At 46.4% G+C, this 22,450-nt stretch overlaps 1 protein-coding gene across 4 annotated transcripts in view; it reads right to left on the bottom strand.

The window, feature by feature from the left end:
* The window catches only part of LOC109909380 (A-kinase anchor protein SPHKAP-like), a 40,678-nt gene extending 18,742 nt beyond the window's left edge, over window positions 1-21,936 (bottom strand). For 2 of the 4 annotated variants that reach the window (XM_031795918.1, XM_031795917.1), the window contains exons 1-7: window positions 21,632-21,767; window positions 17,338-17,440; window positions 15,349-15,459; window positions 8,312-8,371; window positions 6,258-6,401; window positions 5,709-5,961; window positions 505-3,982 (exon numbers count right to left, since the gene is read on the bottom strand). In XM_031795918.1, coding sequence (XP_031651778.1) covers window positions 505-3,982; window positions 5,709-5,961; window positions 6,258-6,401; window positions 8,312-8,371; window positions 15,349-15,459; window positions 17,338-17,440; window positions 21,632-21,666 — 4,184 coding nt within the window. In that variant the 5' untranslated portion in view covers window positions 21,667-21,767. Of the gene's footprint in view, window positions 1-504; window positions 3,983-5,708; window positions 5,962-6,257; window positions 6,402-8,311; window positions 8,372-15,348; window positions 15,460-17,337; window positions 17,441-21,631 lie in introns of all 4 variants that reach the window. The other 2 variants (XM_031795916.1, XM_031795919.1) reach the window with 2 other exon arrangements.
* Between the last annotated feature and the right edge of the window lie 514 nt (window positions 21,937-22,450).

Raw genomic sequence — 22,450 nt, forward strand, 5'->3', positions numbered from 1 at the left:
GTGTCTGTAGTGACGCCTCTAGCACTGAGATGCAGTGCCTTAGACTGCTGCGCCCCTCGGGAGCATATGGGGGAGTGTATATATATGCGTGTGTGTTTGGGTTTGTATCAGTGTTTATGAGTATCTGCAGTATGTCGTGACTAGAGGCATGTCTATGCCACCTTGAAGATCAAGGTTAGCTTTAGATAAAAGCTGTAGCCTTCAACACAGAAACATGACTCATAACCTGGCTGCGGGTGTGTATAACCCCAGAGACTTTCACAATAGACTACGTTCTCTCTGTGAATGCAGTAGAAGCCATTATGTGGCTGGGTCTCTGATACCCAACACTATAAAGAGTTTAACAACTCATGGATGGTTATTGATTTATAAACACATTAGGTCACAATTCAAGGTGTTTTGGAAAATAATTTCTAAGGAGGACTATGGAAAGATACTACCATCTCTCTCTGTTTGAGGGTGCGATTGACTCACAGGGGAATCGCTCACTGAGAGAGAGCTTACCTGCTGCGGCTCACTGAGGCCCTCTCAGCGCGCCACTGGGCTGTCCCCTCAGGGGGCGCTGGGTCCCAGGGGTGATGCCAGGCCCTTTCCACCAGATTCCCAGACTCTGGATCGTCCCTCTGATCTGTCTCGATGTGGATCACTGGTACAGGGACCTCCCTGGGGCCCCTGACGGGGGGACCCGCTGCTGTACATGTGCTGTCTCCGCCCCCTCCTGGTTGCTCCTGGCTGGCTCTGCTCCGGGTGCAGCCAGGGCGGGACTGTTTGAAGCCTCTCCTCCTCTCCCCCACGGGCATGTGTTGTTGTCGCCCCACCACGCCTCCTCCTCCGGCTCCATCCCCATCCTGCAGGACAGACTTCCCGGTTTCCACGATGTCTGCGGCCAGGCGGTTGGCATACTGCAGCATGTGGGTCTGGGACTCTGCATCCACCAGGTCAATGCTGTCCTCCGGGTCTGCAATGATCTTGTTCTTCCGCATCAGGGACTCAATGGAGCTGGACCAGGTCTCGTGGATCAGCATGTCGGTGATCTGGTCAGTCTGGCCCCTCTGGTACAGACATGAATCAGACTTGCAGAGGCCCGTGGCAGACACCTGCACCGAGTTGGTGGGGTAGATGTTGAGTGTGTCCCCGTGCACATTGCGGACGAAGCCATCAAAGGAGTTGGCCTTGATGGGCGAGTTGACGGTCAGCCTGGAGTCTGAGAAACGTCTGTCCGGCACAGAGGACTGACGGATACAGAAGAGGGTTCTGGGAGATGGAGGCAATAGGCTGTTGCTCCACTCTTTAGTTCTTCCCATACTGTAGTCTTTGCTCTCCATGTCCATGTCTTTGAGCATGAACCTGTAGAACTCCTCCGTGATGCTCTCCGTACTGGACTGCTTGGACAGACAGGAGGTGGCCCTCACATTGAGGTGGCCGTTCTTCTTGGTGGCTGCCTGCTGCACGGCTGCCGCCAGGATGCTGCTGGCGTTCTGCCCGGCGTAGTAGTCCAGGAGCAGGTCAAAACCCCGGCCCTCCATCTCCATCTGGTTCACCATGAAGCGGGAGAACTCGTCCGTAATACTCTCGCAGCTGGACTGCTTGGAGATGGAGCCTCCCCTGCTCAGGTTCTGGCCCAGCCGGCTGCCAGGGCCCAGGGTGTTGGGGGTACCCGGGGGACCGGCGTCCTCCTCTGGGATGCTTTCGTAGCTGGCGGCCTTGCCCCGGCTCCACCGCTCGCACTGCAGCCGGCTGCGGGTCTGCTGGCCGGGCTTGGAGGTGTCAACTACGTTGAGCTCGGGGCAGTTCATGATGCGGGCGGTGACCTCGGAGGCAAAGAGTGCGAATGGGTCAAGAGTCTGGGGCATGTCGTCTAGGTTGACGGTCTCATCCACCACGCGGTTGACCAGGCACTCCATCAACTCGGGCTGCTCTTCCGTCTTCCTCTTGATCTCACTGAGGCGTGGCGGCCGGTGCTTTTTGGATGCCACACCGCCGTTCTGGCCCTCCTTTCTGCGGAGGGCCGTGCAACAGGAGGGCAGCAGGTATCCCCCCTCGGGGTAGTAGCCGGCTGCGCCCTTCAGGGCACAGAACCACGGCTGCTTCCCGCTGGAATTCTCCAGGCAGATGGCGGCCAGCTCAGTGGCCATGGAGACCACGGTGGTGGCCAGGTCATCAGCGAAGTAGTTGACAGGGGTAGTTCTGGACTCTGAGTCCATCTTTAGGCAGACCAAGGCCCCTGTGGAGGAGGAGCTAAAAGAGGACTGAGGGGTCAGAGAAGACTGTCTGCTGTCCGTACTGGCTCTCCATCTTTTCTCTGTGCCCAGGGATGAAGAGACCTGGTGGGCTAAGCTCTCTGTAAAAGGCTCTCTGATGTTTCCTCTGGCCTGCTGGCCCTGGAGATCATAGCAGTCCTTAGTAGAGGACGAGACTTTAGTCTGAGCTTGTCCGAGCTGCTGCTGCTCTCTGAAATGTGGCGAGCTGTGAGACCCATAAGGTTCACTCTCCCTCTCGAGTCCATATTTGTCCTCCCTTATCGCGGAGTAGATGGGCGTCTTCTCTGCCCAGTGGGCTTCATAATTATCGGGCTGGCTGGAGCCATCGAAGCGCTGTAATTGACTTAATGGTTCCTTGGTGTTGGCGGCTGTCTCGTAGTCCCTGGAGCCGACATCACCCTCTTGTCTGTCAAACGACCCTATATCATATTTGGAAATGTCACCGATCCTCTTTGAAGTGAGACAAAGGACGTCGAAGAGCACATTGCTCACGCTCTCCTGCAGAAAGCCCTGGATATTAGGGACGTCTTTGCCCGGGCCTTCTAGTTCTCTTTTCTTTTTCGCTTTCTCAAACGCGTGCTTGAAGAGGCCATTGGCCACCTCGCTGATGAAATCGTCCACCTTAGTCTCATCCATCTTGTCCAGATAGGACTTTTTGGGAGACGTGATGCCATCCACGATCCTGTTGTGGGTGGACTCCAGTAGGTGGGCCACACTCTTGTAGTCCTGGGGCTGAGCCAGCACCCCTGCTGCCTCCTTGTGAAGAACTTCAGCGATGCTGGTGCGAAAGGCCTCGATGCTGGTTCCCTCGGCAATGCTGCAGTGAAGAGTGATTGCCGTGGAGGCCTGCGCTGCAGATAGGAGTCCCACGGAGGCAGCTGAGTAGACCTCAGTGGTGGAGTCATCTTCTGACTCGCAGCCCCCCTCCTCGGCCTCTTTAGCTAGCTCCACCACGGCCACTGCCCCCGCCACCTGGGCCATACCACACATGGCTGAGGAGAAGGAGTAGTTGGTGCCCTCAGGGTCTCTCTGTCCCTCTCTCTCCATGTCCTCCTCTGTTGGCTCCATCGCTAGCTGCTCTGCTACCTGTGGGCTGGAGATGGTGCCGATGACACTGGCAGCACATGCCAGGGCCTGCTGCAGGGGTTTGTTGGGGTGTCGTCCACTGGTAGTGGTGGTAGTGTGGAAGCTATGGGCCTCTGGTCCGTGTTCCGCCGTTACCTGTCTGGCAGCACCACAAACACCATACTCCACAGCCACGTGAGAGGCCTGAGTACCCAGCCACTCCGGTAGGCCCTCGCAATTATCCGGGCTCTGCACTATGACGATCTTAGGCAGCTCGAAAGAGCAGGCACGTGCCCGAGAGGGCTCCTCGACTCCTGTGCTGGTGAGGACGGCAGGGGGGCGGTGGCTGCCAGGGGTCATGCTCACAGCAGCCTCGGTGGCGAAGGACGGTTCGTCCTGAGACAGGCGGATGAAGGCGTCCTGCAGTACCGACTCAGCCAGGTTGGTGGCGTAGTGGCCGGCTGACTCCTTATTGTGGTGACCGCTAGCTCTCGCCGGTGCCCTTCCTCCTTGTTTCTTGGTGGCTGGAGGGGAGCAAATGGTCACCTCAGAGTCCTCGCTGTCCTGCCACTGGTTCTGGCCCAGGCGTCCCCTCTGACACGCAGGTCTATCGCTGTGCTCTGCGTCTGCCAACCCCACTGCCACATCACTGCACTCTGGCTCATTGTGGGGAGAGAGAGAGAGAGAGAGGCATGTCCAGACCTGTTAGAGAATAGTTCCATCAAACTCCCAATGTGCCACAACAACAGCAATGACAACCCAGCTCTGGATTAACCAAGCTAGCAATAACACCAGACTTTCACTGAGCAGCATTTACCCACTCAAACCTGCATATAGCTACCAACCAAACCCTAGCTGGCCCCAGTTAAGTGTGTGCTGTCTTACCAATGACCATAAGAGTTGGCTACACAGGCTATAATACAACACAGACAGATCTGGGAAAAGGCTAACTTACCCCCATGCAAAGTAAAAAAGAGCAACCTATTAAATTATAAATATTACTGGTACATTGACTCAAAGGAGAGGCTAACCTTCACACAGTGTTGGTTCTAATTTCATACAGGCAGGGCTGAGAACAATACAGATACAAAATACTATAAACATAAATGTATCCAAATAAACTACAAAATACTTGTATTTTGTAATGTATTTAAATAAAATACATGTATTTTCTATTTTAAAATACCAAAATACATTTGCACGTGCCGGCCCGAACAGAAACTAAATTCTCAGTATCAGTTACAAAAATGTTTTTCCTTGCAGTGACTGTAATGTGTTGTTTAACTTCCTTAGTTGAGCAAGTCACTCTGGATAAGTGTGTCTGCTAAATGACCAACAAATGTAATGTATACAGTATGTGAAAATGAACATAACAAAATGAACTGCAAAGCACTCTGGGTTTTGTTTCGGGTGGAGCTCATGAATAATACTCATTATGCTTTGCAATTGTTCATTTTCACATATACATTTAGTTCATTTAGCAGATGCATTTATCACATCATAGTGCCATCCGACTTCTGATACCAATGCAATGCAAGGGGGCCACAAAATGTGAACCACTATAAATTACAGTATTTAGATACATTGGAGTGTAGTTCATCCCAATGTAATTCAAATACGTATTTCAAATACATGTAACATAAATACTGTCCATCTCTGCATACAGGAGATGAATTATAGATAAGGGGAGACTGCAGAAAAGCACGGCCAAGCTCAGGGCCATATACTGTATATTAATCTCAATCATGCAAGGGATACACGCACTAAGGAGCTACGAAGCCAGCCAGCCACAGAGAAGTGTTTCTACAGATGAAGACTGACAGGCACGAGAGAACAAGAGAACAACAGCACAAGCGGCTGGGCGCCTGTCGTTCCCTTTTGAAACGAGACGAGGGACATCTTCAGTGGTAACAATAGCTTTCAAGGAACATGTAGACTATTCGTGATTTCCATACTGAAGACTCTATAATAAACACTACATCAATAACAACTTAGATCCTTATTGAGGTTGTTACCAGCACCTATACACTGGCCTGTTTTGAGAGTAGGCTACTGAATAATTTATTACCTGACAGAAATGTCAGATTTCTCCTCCCAAAATGAGTGCTTCAAGTTAGTAGCTTTGTAAATAATAAATGATTTATCCCATTTAGCATCCACTTTTGTCGAAAGTGACCTAGAACAGTGACTGAGATCGACATTTTCATATTGGTGCCCCAAGCAAGGATCAAACCCACAAACCTGCCGTTGCTATCCTCATGCTATTCAAACTTAGCCACATAGGATTACATTACTCTACTTTCATATTCACCACATATGTCAGTAAAATATATTGAACTCAAATACAGTACATGGGTATTCAAAAGGATGAGAGAAAATCACCATTTCGTAAGCCGTCATCCTCGCTGTCATCCCCCAGGTGTTCTGAGGCAGTGAGAAAGTCCTCCTCTATGGATGAGAAGGAGCGGTTGGTGTCGTCATCCATCCTCTGCCCTGCCATCATCCGCCCCTGAGACCCCTGCCTCTCCTGACCCCACTGTAGCCCGATCAGGAACTTGTTGATCTCATAGATGATGCTGGTGGGCCGCCGGCCCCCAGGACACTGGACCAGGCACACATCTGTACCCCTCTGGCCCTGGAGGCAATACACACATACATACACACACGCACGCACACAGGTACAAACACACACACACACACACGCAGACACACAGGTACAAACACACACACACAGGTACAAACACACAGGTACAAACACAAACACACACACACACACAGAGGAAGGAAGGAATTCAATAATTGATAAGTTCTACCTTGTCTGCTCGTGTAATACTCAGAGCTGATGAGTCAGTCAATGGGTGGATGGAGGGATCTCAACAAACCATAAAATGAGAAGGAAGAAGACGTGTTTGTGTGTGTATGTGTGCTCACCTGTGTGTGGGTGGGGTACTGGTGAGGGTGAGAGGGGTCCGGAGTCTCCAAACCACCGAGCAGCAGGATCTCGTTCACCTTGGGCTGTCGCACGCTCAGAGAGCCAACCAGCTTGGGCAGGTCTGGAGAGATGGAGGCCAGTTTCTAGGGGAAAGAGAGACGTCGCCCACAGTCACTGTGATAGTCACACAGGCAGTCATCACCAGCACACACCTGCTAATTACCTAAACAAATCAACCCCTCTCACCCAGGCTAATTATCCTGAATCCATGGCAACAGAGCCAGTGTTTACGATGGTTAAGAAAGACTGGGGGAACAGGAGGAGATGAAAGGATAGGAAAGAGACGAGAGGATGAGAGAGGGAGCAGAGGAGTTAATGGGTCGGGGGAGGAGAGGGGAGGAGGGAGGAGAGGATATGAGAGGAGAGCATGGGTAGGAGGGAATAGAGCATGGGAAGGGGGGAGGAGAGGATATGAGAGGAGAGCATGGGTAGGCGGGAGGAGAGCATGGATAGGGGGGAGGAGAGGATATGAGAGGAGAGCATGGGTAGGAGGGAGGAGAGCATGGGTAGGGGGGAGGATATGAGAGGAGAGCATGGGTAGGGGGGAGGAGATCATGGGTAGGGTGGAGGAGATCATGGGTAGGTGAGGAGAGGATATGAGAGGAGAGCATGGGTAGGGGGGAGGAGAGCATGGGTAGGGGGAGGAGATGATATGAGAGGAGAGCATGGGTAGGAGGGAGGGGAGCATGGGTAGGAGGGAGGAGAGGATATGAGAGGAGAGCATGGGTAGGCGGGAGGAGAGCATGGGTAGGAGGGAGGAGAGGATATGAGAGGAGAGCATGGGTAGGCGGGAGGAGAGCATGGGTAGGAGGGAGGAGAGGATATGAGAGGAGAGCATGGGTAGGAGGGAGAAGAGCATGGGTAGGAGGGAGGATATGAGAGGAGAGCATGGGTAGGGGGGAGGAGATCATGGGTAGGGGGGAGGAGATCATGGGTAGGGCGGAGGAGATCAATGGTAGGGTGGAGGAGATCATGGGTAGGGCGGAGGAGATCAATGGTAGGGGGGAGGAGATCATGGGTAGGGGGGAGAAGATCATGGGTAGGAGGGAGAAGTTCATGGGTATGGGGGAGGAGATCATGGGTAGGGGAGGAGAGGATATGAGAGGAGAGCATGGGTAGGGGGAAGGAGAGCATGGGTAGGGGGGAGGAGAGGATATGAGAGGAGAGCATGGGTAGGAGGGAGGGGAGTATGGGTAGGGGGGAGGAGAGGATATGAGAGGAGAGCATGGGTAGGAGGGAGGAGAGCATGGGTAGGAGGGAGGAGAGGATATGAGAGGAGAGCATGGGTAGGCGGGAGGAGAGCATGGGTAGGGGGGAGGATATGAGAGGAGAGCATGGGTAGGAGGGAGGAGAGCATGGGTAGGGGGGAGGAGAGGATATGAGAGGAGAGCATGGGTAGGCGGGAGGAGAGCATGGGTAGGAGGGAGGAGAGGATATGAGAGGAGAGCATGGGTAGGAGGGAGGAGAGGATATGAGAGGAGAGCATGGGTAGGAGGGAGGAGAGGATATGAGAGTAGAGCATGGGTAGGTGGGAGGAGAGCATGGGTAGGAGGGAGGAGAGCATGGGTAGGAGGGAGGAGATCATGGGTAGGAGGGAGGAGATCATGGGTAGGAGGGAGAAGATCATGGGTAGGAGGGAGAAGATCATGGGTATGGGGGAGGAGATCATCATGGGTATGGGGGTGGAGATCATGGGTAGGAGGGAGGAGATCATGGGTAGGGAGGAGAAGATCATGGGTAGGGGGAGGAGATTATGGGTAGGGGGAGGAGATCATGGGTAGGTGGGAGAAGATCGTGGGTAGGGGGAGAAGATCATGGGTAGTGAGAGGAGTTAATGGGTAGGTAGAGGAGTTCATGGGTAGGGGGAGGAGTTAATGGGTAGGGGAGGAGTTAATGGTAGTGGGAGAGGTTAATGGGTAGGGGAGGAGTTAATGGGTAGGGGGAGGAGTTAATGGGTAGGGGGGAGGAGATAGATGGAGAGAAGCCAGCACACCTTGATGCAGCTGTCGTTGTGACGATCCACCTTCTGCTGGTCCAGATTCACAAAGCACATCTGAAATGAGAGGGAAAAAGCTTCAGAACATTGGTTTTACCCAGATAAAAGCATGATTATTAGTCTGACAGAGGACGCAAACATGCTGTGTTAGCCCTCACTTGCCATTTACAAGCCTCTAACAGGAGGTGATTTTGGAGGTATGGCAACGTAAGACTAAGCAGGACACAACAGGGCTAATTGGCACCCACTTAGTCAGTCAGTCCCCAGGGAGCGAGCGACAGTCCCTACATACAGAATTTCACTGAATGGGTCCCAAATTACACTCTATTCCCTATATAGTGCATTACTTTGGACCAGAGTCCCTATTTGCCCTGGTCAAAGAAGTGCACTATACAGGGAATGAGGTGCTATTTTGGAGAATAATCTCACTGATTGCTTTCCCATTGTTTACTCAGGGGTGAGTTTTCCAAAGCAATCGTAGATGTATTGGTATGTTATTTCTCTTGCCAACCCAGACTATTGAACAGCAAAGTGCTACGAATGTTGTTCATTCATGCATAGAACATTGGCCGTCCCATCAAACATCGATTTTCATAAGTGTTACTCTGTCACGGCAGTGCGGCTGGATTGTGGATAGAAATGATGTCAAACTTCATCTACAAATGCTTTGGGAAAGTATTCATCAATAGTTGAGTTAATTAGAAAAGGGGCGTGAGGCATAGCCCTTGGTTGCAGAAGGATCATAACTTTTTTCTTCTTCTCAATAACCAATAAACAGCCCCTCCCCCAGCTGTAACACACAGGCACACACTCCATAACCACTTCTTCTTATCTAGCCATCGTTCTCTACAGCTCTCTCTCTATTCATCCCAGATGAATTTATATACCATCTCTCCAAAACCAATATATAACCAGAGAATCAGAAGGAGATATACAAACAGATGCAGCAATTGAAACTGGAACGAATGGCCCAATCAGTTTAGAGATACAACAGTTCTATCTGCCAATCAGGCTAAATCTGGAAGTTTGTTACTCTGTGACATCATGGATGTTAGTCTCTGTTACGAGTGTATTTGATTGACATTTTCCTCTTTTACAAATTAGTCTTGCACCCCATTTTATTCCACATACTTTCTGCCTATTTCATTGGTATGTTATCAACAGCAACCTATAGGGTGAAACACTGAGCTAATCATCCCAAAGCTGAAAAGGGGACAGAATTGAACGGAGGAAACAGAACGAGGAAAGCAGCTGGAGTGGTGCTCTTTATCGGTAGAGTTAAAATGTCCACCGGAGTGAAACACCACATTTCACCCCTGTTTACATTATCAGCATCACATTCAGCCTTTCCCCTACATTTTCTTTCACGAAAGCCCACCCTGGTACTTGTACAACCAATTTAGAAGCTGTCTTAGAATGGCGGTTCTATCAAGCCCGTGCGAGCTGAGGTGTTGTGAAGGTTATCAAATGATTGGGTTTATTGTGTGTTGCATGCAGGTCAAAGCAATCGCAGAGAAAAATAAGCAGATGACTGTTGGAGAATGAGAGGGGGAGAAAAAAAAAGAAGAGGGAGGGAAGAGGAACGAGGAGTTAAAAAAAATAGGAGATATGGTGCCCTTCCCAAGGACAAAATCATTTAAACAAATCACCATTAGGTGGGAGAGGCAATTGCCTGCAGTCCCAAAAATGGGTTTCGGGTTGAAAGCTGTATGTGCCATCTAGCTATCTCTGTCAGTGAGACAGAGACCACAGATGTGAACGAGGCTCCACTAATTCTTCAGAGCAGACAGACCAGTTTAATCTATGCCTAACTAATTGACGCACAGAGATTACAAATCAAAATAGATGCTAGAAAATAGGGGTTCTGATTGGTTGCACACCCGAGTGCGTGTGATGTGCGCGTGTATGTATGATAAATAGGACCGGGACAATAACAGTGTTTCGCAATATTTTTTCCTTGGCAAACATGAAAACACGAAGCAGGCCACAATCTTTGGTCCATTAAAAACCTGCTGTATGTAAAATAGTATGCTATAGCTTGGAAAATAAATAAATGTGACTCTGGATGACAACATAATATTTGTTCCCAACATTAGGGCTGTTTTCCTAAAGAAGTTAAATCTGCTTCTTGTTTAGTTTCCTTGCCACGATACAAACGAATATCGTGATACTGTTATCCTCGACTAACCTGTACTCCTGCACATTGACTCCGTACCGATAACCCTGTATATAGCCTCATTATTTTTGTTTATTTAGTCAATATTTTCTTAACTGAATTGTTGGTTAATGGACTTGTAAGTAAGCATTTCATGGTAAGGTCTACATCTGTTGTATTCGGCGCATGTGACAAATACGATTTTATTTGATCCCGGCCCCAATGATAAATTCTGCGATTTTGGCTCAATTTATCTATGCGCCCGTTTCCTCGTGTTGTGCCCCTGCTGAGGTGGCGTCCTTTGGATGGGTGCCTGGCGGCTGGAGGACAGCGCTGGGTGTGACCCAGGGTCTCGCGGTTCACCGGGCACCCAACAAGCGGGCAAATCTACAGCTGTGCTCCAGCCTCCAGGTCAACCCAGCCAAGTGACCAATCACAACCTCAGGGTGATTCTACTCTAAATACCATAACCAATCAGGGACAGCTGGATGACTCAAACATGAAACTAATCAAGAGGTTTTTGCAGCGAGTAGCCACGAGGAAAACAGTGGTGGACAGTTATGAATTTGAAAAAAAAAAAAAGAACTCTCTCCTCTCTCAGTTAACATGCTGGTGAGAGGGGTCATATTCATTAGAAAACACTGTAGCAAAACATTTAGCAACAGACATTTTTTAGGTAGTCCCCACCTGACTGTTTTTGTCTGTTTGACCATGCAGTAGGATGTTAACAGTGAGGAGGCAACAGCAAAACTAGACTTTTCTTGCCTAGAGTGAACTTTTATTAGCAAATGTGAAGCTGGCAAAAACTGTATAAATATTTACAAACAAAAATAAATAGGACGATGAACTAAAGTTGGGCCTAATAAACTTATCGGAATCCTAATCAGCTCTAACCAAAGAAAATCCAGCAGCATATCAACCTGTTACCTGTCTGTCTTGTTTCACAAACAAAGCAATGACATGCTTCTTGTAGAAATACCCATTACCCAGAATGCATGGCAAACTCTTTAAATCACCTAATTGACAATCAACTTCAATAAAGGTATACCAACACACTCAGGTAATGTATTCCACATGATACATTTCCCCACATCAATTACAGTCGATAAAATGCTTCTCATAATAAACAGGTGTTAATCAATGTCTGGACATACATAATTAGGACAGACCCTAGTTTATGTGACAGAAGATATAGGACAATCGTCACAGTGCATAATGACCATGGTGCTATGGCAGCAGTGATGTCAATGTTTTTAACGGAGAGCTATAGCTCTGAAAAGAGTGGGTTAGATGTGTTGCTGTTCCTTGGGCACTGCAGAAGTCAGGTGTGCTTGTGTGTACGTGTAGTTAAAGCCCTGGACTGGGGACAGGAGGTTGAATGGGTACAGGACTGGTTACACAAAGAGTCAAGACAGGAACACACACAAACACGCCCACAAATGTAGAGGCTCGTTTAAGACGCTCTGACTCATTTTCCATAAAGATTACAAACATTCACAGGCTATAATACAATATATTGCAATACACACACATGCTTGGTCACACAAGCACAGGCGCAGAAAGTCCTTATTACGCTCTCACTCATTTTCGATAAAGATTACAAATATTCACAGGCTATGTAGTACAATACACATGTGCGTGCACATCCACCCACCCTAAGCTCTCCCCTCAACAACAAATCCTCTTCCCCTCACTCAATCTCACCCTCCTTTCCACCCTTCTTCTCAACTCTAACCTCTGTCGCTCTGGTTCTCTCTACGCCCCATTGCTCTCATCTCAGCACACTCAGTCATTCTTCCTGTGTCCGCTGTGTGTTCCCCTGTGGTTGTTATGTAAGCCCGCCAAAGCCAGGCCACGTTGTGACCGTGAGCCACTTGGATGCTCTGTCTCTGGTTGTCTCTCAAATGGTACCCTGTTCCCTATATCATGCACTACAGTAGTGCACTAAATAGGGAATACGGTGCTGTTTGGAACACATCCTTGGTATCCTACTGCGGCTCCTGACCCCTGACCTCCAAGCAATAGCGCCAGCCAGGAGGCATTACATGCACTTCCATTATTCATGTGCGCTGTCTGTATAGCTGTTCTGGGTTGTGATAGTCTCTCGTGAACAGATTGCACGTAAACCGAAGAAAATGACCTAGCTGACAAAATTACGCAAGATTTCAGTTCCGGTAGATTAGGGTAATGGAGCTCATTGAATATTCACAGCACCATGTGTATAGTGTCTACACCTGTTCAGCTTTCCATTCAGCCTCCAACTCTGGAATAATATTATATCATCTAACCAAGTAGTGATGATGTCCCATTGCCAGACATACCCAATCCTAGACCCAGGCACACAAGCAGGCAGGCAGGCAGACACACAAGCAGGCAGGCAGACAAACAGGCAGGCAGACACACAAGCAGGCAGGCAGACAGACAAGCAGGCAGACACACAGTTGCTGTGGGACCAAGCAGGCAATTAGAGCAGTGAGGAATGATACGAATTGGGAATATCTAATCTCATCACTGTAACTAACGCCGTCCTAGCCATCAGCCGTGAGATACAGTTAACATTCAGTATTTCTCACCTCCCCTATCTCATTGAATACCACTCAATTATCTACATAGATGCAGCTGTTAGAGCCCTTAGAGAGTGGAATAAAGACGTTAACATGATGTTTAATCATAGAACCTGGCAGCAGAAACAGCAGTGAGGACACTTTGGGTCATATTCATTACGGCACACCGTAGCTAAACATTTTGCAATGGCAAAGGAAAATAAGCAAGTTCAGGTCGTTCTTCCCTGTTTCAGTATGTTTTCTTCCATTTGGTGCCTAACGAACACAACCCAGGTGTCATCCTGCAGTAAGTCAGTTCCTCGGCTGCAGATGGCATGTTTAGTCTATTCTTCCTCACTGGGGCTGTTTTATGATGCCAGTATGGGACACATAGCTGACGTGTATGCTCCCTCACTCTGAAGTGTTTAAACCTAAAGATGAATGGATGACTGAGAGCTGTGAGTTTCAAAACAAGAAGAGGAGTGGGTGTGTGTGTATGTGTGTGTGTGTGTGCGTGCGTGCGTGTGTGCGTGTGTGTGTGTGTGCGTGTGTGTGTGTGTGTGTGTGTGTGTGTGTGTGTGTGTGTGTGTGTGTGTGTGTGTGTGTGTGTGTAGAGAGAGAGTAGGTGAAACTGGGAATACTTTTGGTGTTGATGGAATAGGATGAGGTAAATAATAGTGATGAACTCTCGTGGCAGATGATTAGTGCATGCAGTATTTGGTTCTGGGGTCTGAGATGAACAACGACATAGATCTCATCTCTACAGGTGTTTAGAATAGGATCCGAAACATAACTCCGTAACTTCACTGTAACTAGCAGAGCAGAACTAAAGGTGCAGAAGACTTTGGTTCCAAATTGCTTATCCTCCGTCAATGTGTTCAAGGATTTGGTGGAATTCACTGTGACTATCTCAGCTAGGTAACATTTCTGTTCACTCCATGCATTAAAACATGAGAGAGTGATCAAAGGTGACAAGACCTAGATTTGGTGAGGAGTGACAAGAGAGAACTTACAAGCTTTTATCTTATCACTTTGAGCTCCTGAGTGCATAGTCCCTTTTCCTTCCGGAGCCTTCCACACACACATTTCTGTCCCTATTCAGGAATATACAGCACTATTGTCACATCCTGAACCAGGTGGTTTGGCCATATTGTCTCCATCGAATGGACAATAAAGATATCAGACTTTGTGAAAGTGAAAAACCCAGGATGACATATCAATGTCACCAACTTAGCACTGTGTCCAAGACAATTTCCCTTCAGGGACGATAAACTTGATCCTATCCTCAACACGACCTCTGACCTTAACTTAAATACATCTGCTGCCGCTGAGTGTGTAATCAATGACAAGGGCATTGTGTCAATGATTCCATAAATGAACCAAATGAATACACTAATAAACCAACCCTTCCCCCGCTCCCCAACTGAAACCCGGAGTAAACAAAAACCATATCCCATCAAGCTTATTAAATCTGCATTCCAAACACTCACTAACACAGACCCTGTTTACTCCTGGCCCAGGGTCTGTAATTAACTAAGCTGATATGGCCACAGGCCTATGACTGTGATAATCCTGGTTAACAGAAGAGGGAGTGAGGGGAATCAACAAACACACAAGCATAACCCCAAGCGTGCACACACACACAAACACACACACACAAACTCTCTCACACACACACTTCTTTTACATTTGAATGATTAGTTGTGTAACCCGGGAAGAATTGCGAATTGAGAGGCTGAACAATTTGTCATCGAGGAGAGAGGTGACACACACTCGCGCAAGTGCACGCACGCACACACACACACACACACACACACACACACACACACACACACACACACACACACACACACACACACACACACACACACACACACACACACACACACACACACACACACACACACACACAGAGAGGCGATGCTACAGGAAGATGGCTGGCATCTCTTCCTGCTCTCATAAAACACACCAGGGATTTATGGGATCTGGACACATTGTGTAAAAACGTCACTGTCTCATTTCCACACACAACAGGAAGATTAAAAAGCTTTTTAATCGATCCAGAGCTCGGAATGAGACTGAGGGAAAGGACAGACAAACGGAGGGATACCTTTGTTTTCTAGTAAGAACACCAGCCCCAAGGGAGAAGTCCTGTGCTACAAAGTGCTATAAATTGCCATAGATTTGATGGCAGTCAGATAGATACAAATTAAAGAATTCAATAAGATTTTAAAATCATCCTGATGTGCCGAGTAGCCTGTTTTGCATAAAAAACTGTACACACATGGCACACACACGCACAAAAGCACACATGGACACACACACATACTACTCACCGTATTGCTTCTCCCCTCAGCGTCATCCTCCAGGAGGCCCAGCCTGCACAGAGCCTTCTCATTCCTCAGCCAGTACTCTGACGAGTCCAGCACACTGCTACTGCACAGCACCTGGAAGACCCAGATAACACACAGTCTTACACACAGACACATGACTGAACTATTTCTCAGAATGTATAATATAGGAAAGTACATACAAATACACACACACACACACACACACACACACACACACACACACACACACACACACACACACACACACACACACACACACACACACACACACACACACACACACACACACACACACACACACACACACACACGAGTCCCCCATTCACCTTCAGCTGACAATCTTAGTGTTTACCCTCTGGCTAAAAAGATCTCTACAGGCCCTTTGTTCAGGAGGTGCTCTGTGGGACCTTCCTCTGTAAGAGGGATCAATAGCCTGTCAGTTAGCCTATTTACTCTCTACATATTTACTGTGTTTTTATTCTTCCCCCGTGGGCTGTTTCAATGGACCCTATAGGTTAAGTGCCAAGTCCTGTTGACCTGTGACTTTCAATGACACTCAAGAGTAAAGAGTTCCTTTGCCATCTTATTAAGAGATATTGATTATTTTCATATTGGGTAAATGGTGCTGGAATCCCTCAGGAGATACAACAGGATATTCTAATCATAATCTGTAAGATAACTTTGATATGTAACCTTTCACATACGTTTAGTCTGAAATTGCCATCCTAATTCATCAGCGATTGAATCATCTTTAACCAATCAGAGTATCAAAGCCAATGATTTTAGGCCGGCTCTGACCCAACCCATCGGTTTCTGGGACTAATCAGAACGGTCTGAATGTGTTCCCATTCTATAAGAAGGGGAAAGGGGATACCTAGTCAGTTGCACAACTGAATGCATTCAACTGCAATGTGTCTTCCGCATTTAGCCCAATCCCCCTGAAAGCAGGGAGGAAAACAAATCCGGGAAAAGAAACGCTAGTGGGCTTAGCGTTTGGCCAGAGAGATGTGGTTGGGTAGGGGCTACAAAACAATAGCGAATATAATCATTTCCATTGTGTATTTGTAGGCTGACGCATTCATGCCCCCTGTCCAGTCTCTCCCCAGTGTTGTCCATCTGCTCTGCGCCATGGCCAGGTAGAGGTGACTCACACTCAAGTGGCCTCATGGTCATGACATCACACAATTGGGCAGAGCTTGGAGTGAGGGCAGGGTAGTCTTCATTAGGCCCAAAACGGGGAGGTGCTATTTCAACTTGTCCAATAATAAATGCTTTAGTTTTTCTACGATGTGCACCAATAACACCTGTATAGAACATAACACAGTTCTATACAGGTGCTTGAGCAGGTGCTTGATATCATCGTAAATATTCACCAGTAAAAAAATGAAGACTGTGTAATAATATTATTCTACCACATGTATCTTATTCAGACAATATTTTTATTTTCATGTCTGTCAAGACAGGCGACCTGACCTACAGTCAGGGTTCAAATGTTGTCTTTATAAATATACACTTGGGAGCCATACAGTTTGTGTCATTGTGCAGAGACTTCCATTACAAATACTACACATAGTATTATTTTTGTATGTTATGGACAGAGTGGCGAGTCTGAATTGAAGTAAATTAACTCGACGACCCGTCTACTAATGAAGTAACTGAACAAAAAGCAATATTGACTGACAGTGCTGGTTATTCTAGAGCAAGGAGGGGGAGCAGAACTGAAGAGGTTGTCATCTCCCCTGAGACCAGTGTTATCTGCCATTTCACTCATTGTCTCCCTGACACAGTGAAATGATAAATCAAACTAGATTACCTAAAACTCCAAGTCCAGGCCCTCCATCATTACTGTCTGTTGCAATGGAACAAACTCTCCCTCACCAGGGAGAGGGGGAGACACACACACACACACACACACACACAAATATTTACCGGGCATACACACCTTCACACACACCGTCCCCCTGTATTTACCTTCTTGCAGGCGGTGACAGAGGATCCCAGGGTGCTGTCTGTGCTGACTCCTTCGGCGTCTCCCGACTCAGAGCTCTGGAACATGGCTGATGACTGGAAGTTACTGCAGGAGGAGAACAAAGTGTGTCTGTGTCAGAACCAACTGAACACAGCCCAAAGCTCCAGGGCTCTGTATGGGCTTTAGAGAACCTATTAGCCTATGGGTGAACACCCTGGCCTGGCGACATGCTCCCTGACATGCCCACTGCCGTTGAGCACCAGCCATTATAAAGTTGCATGAGAGTAACACAACAACTCTGAACTTCTACCAAAAACAAGGGCAAACTCAGCCATAACATTTGTCTTGAGGTGCTTGAGACAATCTATGGTGATCGTGGGTATGTTTACAACCAATATAGAATTGAATGGATTAAATCAATTGTTTATCTGTGAATAATTATCTGTGATCTGTAATCTTAAAGTTAACTTGGAGAAAAAAAGTGCCAGATTTATCATCAGAAGTTTGTATTAATTAGGATAAAACTGGCACATAAAAAGGAGGGAGGGACATGAAGACCAGAGAGCCAGCTGGCTCTGTGGTCATTACTTTCATGGTAAATTAAAAGTATTTAATTTTGGCACTTGTTTAAATTAGGGATTAACCTACTTATGTGTGTCTACATTGTATCTTCCCCAAGGTAAGTAAGTCCCTTCCTTTGAGGGGAAGTTTGCTGTGCAACCCACGGACCAAAAGTGTTATGCTCAAGCTGTACAACTGAACCTCTATGAAATAGTGTCAAATTATTATTATACCAAATTGTAATATTGTTATAACACAGTTATACCAAGGCCACACACACTGTTGAGTGCCAGCACAGTTAGTTCAGTGGTGACCAACAAAAACACTGGATGGCCATTTTCACACATGGCATTGAGCTCCGAGACGGATTGTGTCGAGGCACAGATCTGGGGAAGGGTACCAACACATATCTGTAGCATTGAAGGTCCTCAAGAACAGTGGCTGCCATCATTCTTAAATTGTCACATCATGTACAGTACCAGTCAAAAGTTTTTCTTTATTTTTACTTTTTTTTCTACATTGTAGAATAATAGTGAAGACATCAAAACTATGAAATAACACATGGAATCATGTAGTAACCCAAAAAGTGTTAAACAATTCCAAATATATTTGAGATTTGAGATTCTTCAAAGTAGCCACCCTTTGCCTTGATGACAGCTTTGCACACTCTTGACATTCTCTCAACCAGCTTCATGAGGAATGCTTTTCTGACAGTCTTGAAGGAGTTCCCACATATGCTGAGCACTTGTTGGCTGCTTTTCCTTCATTATGCGGCCTAACTCATTCCAAACCATCTCAATTGAGATGCAGTACTCCATCACTCTCCTTCTTGGTCAAATATCCCATACACAGCCTGGAGGTGTGTTTTAGGCCATTGTACTATTGAAAAACAAATGATAGTCACACTAAGCGCAAACCAGATGGGGTGGCGTATCGCTACAGAATGCAGTGGTACCCATGCTGGTTAAGTGGGCCTTGAATTCTAAATAAATCACTGACAGTGTCACCAGCAAAGCATCCCCACACCATCACTCCTCCTCCATGCTTCACGGTGGGAACCTCACATGCAGAGATCATCCGTTCACCTACTCTGCATCTCACAACGACGCAATGGTTGGAACCAAAAATCTCAAACTTGGACCCATTTCCACCGGTTTAATGTCCATTGCTCGTGTTTCTTGGCCCAAGCAATATCTTCTTCTTATTGGTGTCCTTTAGTAGTGGTTTCTTTGCAGAAATTCGACCACGAAGGCCTGATTTACAGTCTCCTCTGAACACTTGATGTTGAGATGTGTCTGATACTTGAACTCTGTGAAGCTATTATTTGGGCTGCAATCGGAGGTGCAGTTAACTCTAATGAACTTATTCTCTGCAGCAGAGGTAACTCTGGGTGTTCCTTTCCTATGGCGGTCCTCATGAGGGACAGTTTCATCATAGCGCTTAATGGTTTTTGAAAGATCTTGACATTTTCCAAATTGACTGACCTTCATGTCTTAAAGTAATGATGGACTGTTGTTTCCCTTTGCTTATTTGAGCTGTTCTTGATATAATATTAACTTGATCTTTTACCAAATAGAACTATATTCTGTGTACCACTCCTACCTTGTCACAACACAACTAATTGGCTCAAACGCATCAAGAAGGAAAGAAATTCCACAAATTAACTTTTAACAAGGCACACCTGTTAACTGAAATGCATCCCAGGTGACTACCTCATGATGCTGGTTGAGAGAATGCCAAGAGTGTGCAAAGCTGTCATCAAGGCAAAGGGTGGCTACTGTGAAGAATCTCAAATCTAAAATATATTTAGATTTTATTAACACTTTTTTGGTTACTACATGATGACATATGTGTAATTTCATAGTTTTGATGCCTTCACTACTTTCTACAATGTAGAAAATAGTAAAAAAATTAAGAAAAACCTTTGAATGAGTAGGTGTGTCCAAACTTTTGACTGGTACTATATGAAATCACTCCCGGGACCAAGTGCATTTGTCCTCTACATCACAGTAATGTATTTACAATGGTCAATACAAGAGCTCAGCACACAATCCCAAGATACTCTGTCATTCACCAGGATGCAAAACTGGAACTGACCGCACAGGTAACGTGCTCTTCTGGACATGCAGCCTAGCCTTGTGTCACAATCACAAACAACACCCTACTGTAACTCATTTCACATATGTGACCCATAAATTGTATGGCTATTATATGCCACACACAAAGAAAACAGAAACAAATCCCCACAAAATAGAGACAATTGAAGTCAGAATATGCTAAATCTTTAGTTTCGCTCACATCCGTGGCTCGGTAGGCTAACTGATTCCTGAGAATGACCTTTCCAAATGAAGATGGTTAGCTTGACGTTTGGAAAATCAGGATGCACATTTTGCGCGCTGCTGAGCGCCCCGGTCTCATCCGATCCATGTTGAAGCCGAAACACATTTAATCTTCTGATACAAGCGGTACTCTATAACGTTTCATCATCATGATAGGCTCATTGCCTTCGGTTTGTAGATGAGCCCGGTCAAAGCGGTGGAGGCAAGGTGGGAGATACGGTAATATCGACACTTAATCATGAGGTGATAAGCAGGTTCAGCTCGTGGCAAACTGCAAATCCCCTATGTGATGTACAAAATGTTAGATTTCATATAGGCTATATCTGAATCGCTGTTAAAACTCGTATTTTCTGGTGCTCCTACATTTTATGTTGTGCTCCTAACTTATTAAAGTTGGGAGCACCAGAGCTACCAGTTGTTTTTTCATTTTTATTTTTTTTTCATTTTAAGAGCCCTTACTATGAATGACGTTTTACAGTAATTGTAAAAGTAAAAGTAATTAACAATTTGGTGAGGTGTTGATTCAGGGGAACACATATGACAGGCACTCATTTACAATATAGCCTACGTTTTTAGCTTGGCTTTTATAATGTAGGCCTACAGAGATACAGAGAACAAGAAGAACACAGAGTGACACCAGAGGAGGGGGTTGAGTTGGCTGCATGCTCAGTGATGTGGGCTGGTGTGGATTAAATGCAAAGGCATTTCTTGACACAGTCTGCCCCTGGCAAACCGATAAAATGAATGCATAAAGTATTAGGCTAATGCATTGATTGACATTTGTCTTTAGGCTACTCTGTATTGCGCATTGAAGTGAGCCGAGATGGTTAGGCTGTGTCTCCAAATGCATGGCACCGCATACGCAAAGTGGGCATTTTTGGTTAGCTGCACGACACAATGTTTACACCATTTCTTCATCATTCAAATAACCATAACACATTTTAAGAGTAGTATAGGCTATTAAAACTGTTACACAGACTACATAGGCAGATGAACTGCATCATCTTTGGAAAAATGTAATTCCATGTATAGGTTCGATTACTGTCAATCTTATGTTTTCCTGTTTCAGTTATTCATTTTTCCTAAGGTCCTCTGAGTCTAACGCTCAAGAGCTTATGCACAGCACTTGTTTCGGCGACTGCTCTGTGCAAGCTGTGCTGATACAGGCTACTGTACTAAAAATACTGGATTTGTACAAAACGTTGTTGGCGTATTTTGGCTACATTATTGCAGTATTGCAATTGACACATAAGCAACCAATTGCATTGCAACGAAAGGATTTTTTTTTTTTTAAATAGGCTAACATTTATTTGCAGTCAATACGGGAACATTCAATTTTATTAAACTCCCACAACAGTCGCCGTAACCTATTAATTAACACGCTCCGTTAACATACCTCGGCGTCTTCAGAAGGCACTTAGCACCGGCCATCCCGTCCAAGATAAGCTTTCAGAGCCGGAGTTTGTATGTCCTAGGTAGGAGAGGAGCGTAGCAATGCGGTGCGTCGCTGTCCGTCCGGAGGACACTCTCCTGTCCAAATGCACATCCCCGAACGAGGAGAGGATCAATTCCAGCGCTACGGTGACGTTACGGTGACTTCGGGCGAGTGTCTGTACTACGGTCGTTAACAGCGTGCAGCCAGGAGCAAAATGACAGTCCGCTTGAAGAGAAGCGAAGCGAAGAGAAGAGAAGCGGGAGCATTTCCCAGCATATATATCAAAACACACACGCGCGCAAAGACACGCACACACACACTATATATATATATATATATATATATATATATATATATATATATATATATATATATATATATAAACGACATCTTCACGATTCTTCATGCTGGGAAATGCTCCCGCTTCTCTTCAAGCGGACTGTCATTTTGCTCCTGGCTGCACGCTGTATATATATATATATTCCCCTTAAAAGGAAACGAGCTGCTGTAGATAAAATAAGCATTCTCTACATTTTCATAATGGGTACAAAATTTATCCGCTTTATCTTATTGGGCTATTGGTTGGAGGCTGAACTATGTTTTGCTCATTATTTGTATTTGTATTTATTATGGATCCACATTAGCTGCTGCCAATTTTCCTGGGGTCCAGCGAAATTATGGCAGTTTATACAATTTTAAAAACATTTTTCACCATCCCCTAACAATATTAGATTGCTTTACAGTTCTAATATTATTTCACATGAAACCGTGTTAAGACAA

Source organism: Oncorhynchus kisutch, linkage group LG18 (genome assembly GCF_002021735.2).
Source record: "Oncorhynchus kisutch isolate 150728-3 linkage group LG18, Okis_V2, whole genome shotgun sequence".
Classification (NCBI taxonomy): domain Eukaryota; kingdom Metazoa; phylum Chordata; class Actinopteri; order Salmoniformes; family Salmonidae; genus Oncorhynchus; species Oncorhynchus kisutch.